This window comes from Leuciscus leuciscus (genome assembly GCF_965113295.1).
Source record: "Leuciscus leuciscus genome assembly, chromosome: 1".
Taxonomy (NCBI): domain Eukaryota; kingdom Metazoa; phylum Chordata; class Actinopteri; order Cypriniformes; family Leuciscidae; genus Leuciscus; species Leuciscus leuciscus.
The window spans coordinates 60,593,264-60,600,226 of record NC_138725.1 but is presented as its reverse complement, the minus strand read 5'-3'; the positions used below and the strand labels follow the sequence as shown (position 1 = coordinate 60,600,226).

Below are 6,963 nucleotides of genomic sequence, written 5' to 3'. Positions count from 1 at the left end.
GGGTTTGGCCCAGATTGTGTTCCTGCTTGAGCGAGATGAATATCATATGAATATATGTTATTTTATAAATTCCTAAAATTATAACAATAAATACAATCACTGGAAACAAATACTTTATATACCTATAACAAGGCTATATCATCATTACAATCAAGTTTTAAAACGCGAAGACTAAACTGCAGCGTTACGAATGTAGGTCACTTCGAGCCGCCTCATAACCTACTGTCCGCGTGACTCAATAAAGCTCCAGCGACTGCTTTCTTTCTCACAGTTGCTGCTTTAAGCACATACTCCTAATAATGACTTCACTTGGAATGATCCGGTGTTCGAGTTAATCCTTTTCTCACGAGGCTCATTTTAAGGCTGAAGGAAAAATTAATTCGTATAGCCTGACGAAATTTCATTTCATGATGAAAACATATTTTTAATAGTCCTACTTTAAACGACTTTTAGTAGTTTAATAGCCACATGAACGTCTTCAAACTGCAACTACATCTCTTAACTCAAATAGCGACTGGTAATTTGCTTCGCCTGTCTTCTCTGGCATGTGTAGGCTACGATGGAAACGCTCGCGCTGGACAGTTCAATCCTCAAGCAAATGTCTAAAGTCTAAACGATATTCGAAACCTCTTCAATGCATCGATGCGCATAGAGGCATGCTTCCCTGTTTTTCTGCTCGCTGCAGTCGCAGGGTCCCCGTGTGCCATGTGAGTTGTCCCGCACTTAGGACGGCGCTGCGCGCACAGGAGCGTGATAGGGGTGTGTCGTCACCGAGTGTACTGCTGCGGAAGCGCGCGGTCACCAGGCTGGTCCACGTGTGGGGGGTGCTGTTACGACTAAAGTGGAACATTAAAGTGGGCGTCGACCCGGCGCTCTGTTTTCGTGGAAAGCGGGTAGTCTCGGTCAACCATTCATGTAAACATCTCAGCGGTCTGAGGGAAATCTATTTAAACGTGCATTCATACAGACACGATAGGGTAGGCTATATTATAGACATCCAATTGACTTTTTAAATTAGGCTACTATCCTTAGTAACATTTTTCCCAAAAATGTTTTTCTTTGGTCGACCCTGCTATGAATTTACCTGTTGCCTTTCTTTACAAGACTCATTTGCTCAGCAAATTGATTTTCCTCTTTTGTTCGGCATAATATGTGGTCTCACTTAACTTATGACTGGCTAAACGTAGGTCTATAAGTTATGATAATCGTGGTCTTGTTCTTCACATTTAAGTGGCTTTACTTACTATTTAGGCTAGCTGTTTTTACTAGGGCTAAAAACCAAATATAAGAAGTTATTTTAAAAAACAAACAAAAAATCCAGTAATTGAAAGACGTGGAAACTGGTTTTGGAGGGTGCTGTAAAGCTGGAAAAAGGGTAGAGAGTAGGACATAAGAGATTCATTTTTGTATAAATCAAACATTTAGAAATCAAATTCTGAATAGTATTCTATATTATTATTATTATTATTATTATTATTATTATTATTATATTCTGTGTAGTTCACCAAGGTTAGTTATATGACATGGGCCTAACTGAACTCATATGGCCTTGTCATTGCATGTTTTGCATACACCATTATAATATTGATAAGCCTTATCATGATATACTGGTAGCTGCTATTCCGGGGATTTCTTATCCACTACTTAATTACCCTGTGGGAAGTTACAAAAAAAACATTGTCATATAAAGCAAAAACACCTTGTTTATTAACATGTTTACAAATCTGTTCACTAATTAATCATAATCTTGCTGTTTACATATTAAAGAGTCCTACTTGAGTACATGTGTGAGGTTCAGTGTTGAACTTGATGTAGGCCTACTGTGAATGACAATAGCATTAACCTGGCAAAGAGTGCGATCTAGTGGAGAATAATAATAATTACAGTTCTATTTTTGTCATCAAGATCTCGAACTCCCAGTTCACATTCTAACTATTTATATAGTATACGGTTTACTGTATTTATGTTATAGACATAATTTTCAGTTATTCTCATGCAGTTTATGAATCCCAGTTCACCCTCTTATCAGTCTGGGCATCACAAGGGCTTCACACTTTGCTGGTTTGAATCTTACCTCACAGATTGGTCTTTTAATGTGGCCTTGGGGGAGGTATCCGAAGCACGTCAACTGATCTTGTGGGTTCCTCAGGGGTCAGTTCTTGGACCTCTCCTCTTCTCCATATACACTACATCACTGGGACCCATTATACAAGCACATGCACATGGTTTGTCCAACCAGTTCTATGCTGATGACACTCAACTCTACTTTTCATTTCATCCGGATACCATGGATACATCACCTACAGCTCAACCGAGCAAAGACAGATCTTCTCGTCTTCCCTGCCACTCTGTTCATACAGCACAATTACACCAGACAGCTAGGTTCATCAACAATAATCCCATCAAGTTCGGTCAGACTTTTTGGGGTAATCTTTGATCACTAGCTCACCTTAAAATACCACATTGCAGGACAACACGGTCATGCAGGTTTGCACAACATCAGGAAGATCAGGCCCGAGCATGCTGCACAACTTCTCGTCCAGGCCCTGGTCATTTCTAGGCTGCTGGACTATTGCAATCCTCTTCTTGGCTGGATGTCCATCATATGTAATCAAACCTCTACGAATGATCCACAACACAGCAGCAATACTAGTTGCCAGTGAGCCCACATCACACCTCCATCTATCTCCGGGATGGGAGGCACACGCGTTAACAAGGACGCTAAAGAACGTAGCCTCTAGCGTCAGTCACTAGCGTTCCTCTTGAGGCCAGGAGAGTGAGGTTTATATACATGGCTCTTACTGGCCTACGTAACACGGGCTCTGCACCCTCCTACCTCCACCAGCTCGTAGGAGTCTACATCCCCTCCAGAAGCCTGAGGTCGGTAGGTAAGCGACACCTCGTGGTACCTACCTTCACTGAAAGGCACAGAATCACTTTCCAGAACATTTTAGTTCACTGTACCTTGCTGGTGGAATGATCTTCCCATCCCTATCGGTGAATCCCTGACTATATTCAAGAAACATCTGAAAACTCATCTCTCCCATCAGCACAAAAAGAATCTTCCTTTTCCTAAAACTCTCTCTGTTCTAGCTTGTATTATACTAAATGATATCTGAAACTTTCTATTACCTGCACTTCTTGCTTGTTGTATTCCTCATCTGTAAGTCACTTTGGATAAAAGTGTCTGCTAAATTAATAAATGTAAAAAACAATCAAACCAGCCAAAAATGTCTCGCCTTATAGCTGGTTTAAGATTGTCCCCCAAACTGGCCAAGTGAGTAATCAGCAACATTGTCTCTAATCCTGACCAGTTAAAAGTAGTCTAAGCACCAAACCCATTTAAAACCAGCAATTGATTCAAGAGTGCTAATTTGACTGCCCAATCGAGAAGCAACCTCTCCTAAAAAATAATTGCAACAACAGTAAAAGACAACACCGCAATCCTAGACAGTTAATGCACTGTAACTGTCTCCTTTTAAACCATATTACACTGTCAATATTTTAAATCTACCTTCCAAGGTTCCACATTCAGTTTAGAGGCACTTGATTTGCGTCCCCTAGTGGCCGGAGTTTTGTGTGTGTGTGTGTGTGTGTGTGTGTGTGTGTTGAAACCACACCTCCAGTGAATGAACTAACCTCTGCACAACGAGGAAGTGTCAGTACGGGACGGTGTTGAATTATAGCATAGATTTACCCGAATGTTGCCTTTAGAGTTAGACTGAAACTTAGATACTATGTCTAATTCTTCTAATTTTGTAATAAGGAAATATTTAACCCTTTTTAACACCTTGTAAAAGGCATGTTTTATTTAATCTTTGCAGCGTGTATCCTGCCAGCCCTTGTGTTTTCTGAATCGGGTAAGCATGCTCACTCGTTTCGTACAGTTTTACAGCACTAACACTAGAAGCACATTTTCTAGTTCCTTATATTGTCTTATAATTATCATTTTAAGCTTTTAATTAATTCGCATGCTCTGCACTCTCACCTTCACTGTTTTTTTTTATTTATTTATTTTATTGTCCTTGTTAGACGTTACATGTAGGCTACTTGCTAAAGTAATAACTACAAATTATGCATAATTAAATGCAACTAACCCTAAAACCAAACTAACCCTTTAGTAAATAGGCCTGCTTGTAATTAATTATTATTACTCAGTACTTAAATGTAGCCTATAATTAATTACACTGTAACAAGGTAACCTTAAAGTGTAACCAAAATCTCTGATCTAATAGGTAGCCTAGTCTAACTCTACTCTCTTACAGGGTCACATTCGCTATGGGTCTTTGCTACATTTTTGACTGGAGACAGTTCAGTCCCGTTCCCAGAGTTCACTGCAGTTATCATGCTGGATGATATTGTCATCGGCCACTATAACGCAGATGAGAGAAGTTTTGTCCCGGCATCAGCGCAAGAATCTGTTAATGTCACGGAGCAAATTACTATATCATCAGTCTTTAAAGGCATACACGAGGGCATGAAAACCAAAGCATACCACTTAATTGATTATTTAAATTATACAAGAGGTAATTATTCTCTAATGGTCTTGTGTTCTATTCTCTTGAGAGTGCTTGAAAATAAATATTTTCATTCAGATCTGTCCATTATGTTCATACACTACCATTCAAAAGTTTGAAATCAGTAAGATTTTAGCCTAATCAATGAGCCTAATAGGCCTACTTTTATTCATACTTTTATTAAACAGATTAAAAGTGGAAGTGGTCAAATAATGTGGTAGAATCCTGACAAACTGTATCACGGTTTCCACAAAAATATTAAGCAGTGCAGCCTTTTTCAGCATTGATGTATATATATAACGTTTTAATAATTTCTCTCAATATTACTGTTTTTAGCTGTATTTCTGTTCATATAAATTCAGCCTTGTATGGTTGGCATATGAGACTTCTTTCAAAAACATGAATAAAAAATATTTTTCACCTTAAACTTTTGATTGGTAGATAACCTTATTGTTCTATCAGTAAATATAGTGTTGTCAGCAAAATTACGTAAAGCTTTTTTACACTGTGAACTTTGTGTTAATGGCATAACAAGCGTTGCCAGAATTGTGAATTCAATCCTTTCCTATGTGCATCTGAGACTATTTCTTTCCAAGGCCTTTATGTGCAGCAGAGACTGGCTGGATGTGAACTTCTCCACGATGAGCCCGGCCAAATGATGACTCTGGAGGCCTTTAATGGTGAGAGTGGCTTTGAACGACGCTATAACGTTCAGGGAGACCAGCACACTCACTGGAATTGGCCTGTCATAAAGAGTAGAGCACAGCTGGAGTATGATGCATGGCTGTATGCCAACTTTTACCGCCCTTTGTGCATTAGCCAGCTTAGGAAATATCTAAAAAAGGAGAAGAAGCATGTGATGGCAAGAGGTAACTGGCAGTTAATTTAACTTTCACAAATGCACTCTTCATTTATTTGGATTGGAAAACATGCATTATGTGTTTCCTGCTTATTGTGTTCACTCTTTCCCTGACAGTAAAGCCCAGAGTGAGAGTGTTTAAACGCTTTTGTAGTGAGACAGGTGTAGTTCAGATGACCTGCCTGGCAACTGGTTTTTACCCACGTCACATTAATCTGACCCTGCTTCAAGACGGCCAGCCAGTTAATGAGGAGAGGATCACAGGAGGAGAACTGCTGCCCAATGCTGATGGAAAATACCAGATGACGAAGAGTGTGGAACTCAGTGTCAAAGAGCAAAGAGAAAGGCACACCTACACATGTACTGTCACTCACCTTGGCCTGGAGAACAAACTTGACATCAGTATAGGTATTAAATTGATAGGGCAAACTTTTACACACAGACACAGACACACACACACACACACACACACACACACACAGACACACACACAGATTGATTGATTGATTGATTGATTGCAGAACCTGGTCCTGATCCTGTTGTTATTATTGTGGTTCCCTCTGTACTACTTTTGCTGTGTGTGTTTGGAGCTCTGGTTGCCTTTAAAATATGGAGGAAGAGATATACACAGCCTGGGCAGGTACAGAGTCACTGACACTGTTTCACTAGTACATAAGATGATATTAATAAGGCATAACCTCTGCTGACTGCTGGGCTGGCCATGCTTTATAATTGTATATCTGTCTCTATATTGCAGGTCATTTACATGCAAGCTTCAGGTTTGTGTTGTGATCTGATCAAGTCTACTTATTTGTTATTAAGTGTGTTAAATTATGTACATTTATGAATGTGTGTTTTGTTTTTTGTTTTTCTCCTCAGCAGCTGACCGAACAATAGAACAACCACAGATATGACATCTGAAGAGGCACAACATTATCTGTTCACATTTACAGAATGGACACATTTTGTATTGATAAACTGACTGACCTGAAAGGGGAAAAAAAAGTATTAAAAAAAATCCATTAGCATCCAGAGAAGAACATTGATTAAATATTATAAGAAAATAAGACTTATTTTAAGAGAATGTTGTTTTAATTAGCTACATTTATTTATTACATACATTTCAATTATTCATTTAGGTTTGCAAGGTTGTTTTTTTGTTAAAAAAAATTATTTCACTGTATTCTTATCACACCCAGGTTTTGTCTGTTATAGTAGGCTATTGCATATTTCAGTATTTTTACAATATGTGCACGTTTTACAAAAGTATGTATGTGATTTATATTAATAACTGCATATACGCAATGTAACTTAACACCCAGCAGTGTATTTTAGCATGACTGTTTGCCAGAATGTATTGTCAGCTAATCAGCCCAAGAACTCATCAGTATTTATTTAATCAGGTTGTAGGCTAGGCTAGTCTATATGTATTTTTTTTTTTTTAACTGTTTGAAATTTTAACATTGAGCTTAAACAAACATTTCTTATATTTTGTCTGTGAATTCATTATAATCTCTCGGTTCATACTTTCACTCATTTTTGCCGTAATTTTGCAACTGGCATGTAAATCTGCAGTGCATCTCTGCA

The 6,963-nt window shown here is 38.5% G+C and overlaps 1 protein-coding gene across 2 annotated transcripts; it reads left to right on the top strand.

Annotated features, from left to right (window-relative positions):
- Positions 1 to 3,631: 3,631 nt before the first annotated feature.
- On the top strand, positions 3,632 to 6,863 carry LOC309483018 (major histocompatibility complex class I-related gene protein). Of its 2 annotated transcripts, none has more exons than XM_082148655.1 (7): positions 3,632 to 3,860; positions 4,266 to 4,526; positions 5,114 to 5,386; positions 5,494 to 5,784; positions 5,898 to 6,016; positions 6,134 to 6,155; positions 6,259 to 6,863. In XM_082148655.1, the coding sequence occupies exons 1-7, from the start codon at positions 3,803 to 3,805 to the stop codon at positions 6,288 to 6,290; spliced, it is 1,056 nt and encodes a 351-aa protein (XP_082004781.1). In that variant the 5' UTR covers positions 3,632 to 3,802; the 3' UTR covers positions 6,291 to 6,863. The 2 variants fall into 2 exon arrangements, with proteins under 2 accessions (XP_082004781.1, XP_082004780.1); XM_082148654.1 differs by having other exon boundaries at positions 6,256 to 6,863.
- The last annotated feature ends 100 nt before the right edge of the window (positions 6,864 to 6,963 follow it).

Bases quoted from the DNA above. Each gene is read 5' to 3' on its own strand.
- LOC309483018 (XM_082148654.1), top strand. From the start codon at position 3,803: ATGTTTTATTTAATCTTTGCAGCGTGTATCCTGCCAGCCCTTGTGTTT. The intron at 4,527-5,113 runs GTAATTATTCTC...TTTCTTTCCAAG, and splicing joins TTATTTAAATTATACAAGAG to GCCTTTATGTGCAGCAGAGA. The intron at 6,017-6,133 runs GTACAGAGTCAC...TCTATATTGCAG, and splicing joins GATATACACAGCCTGGGCAG to GTCATTTACATGCAAGCTTC.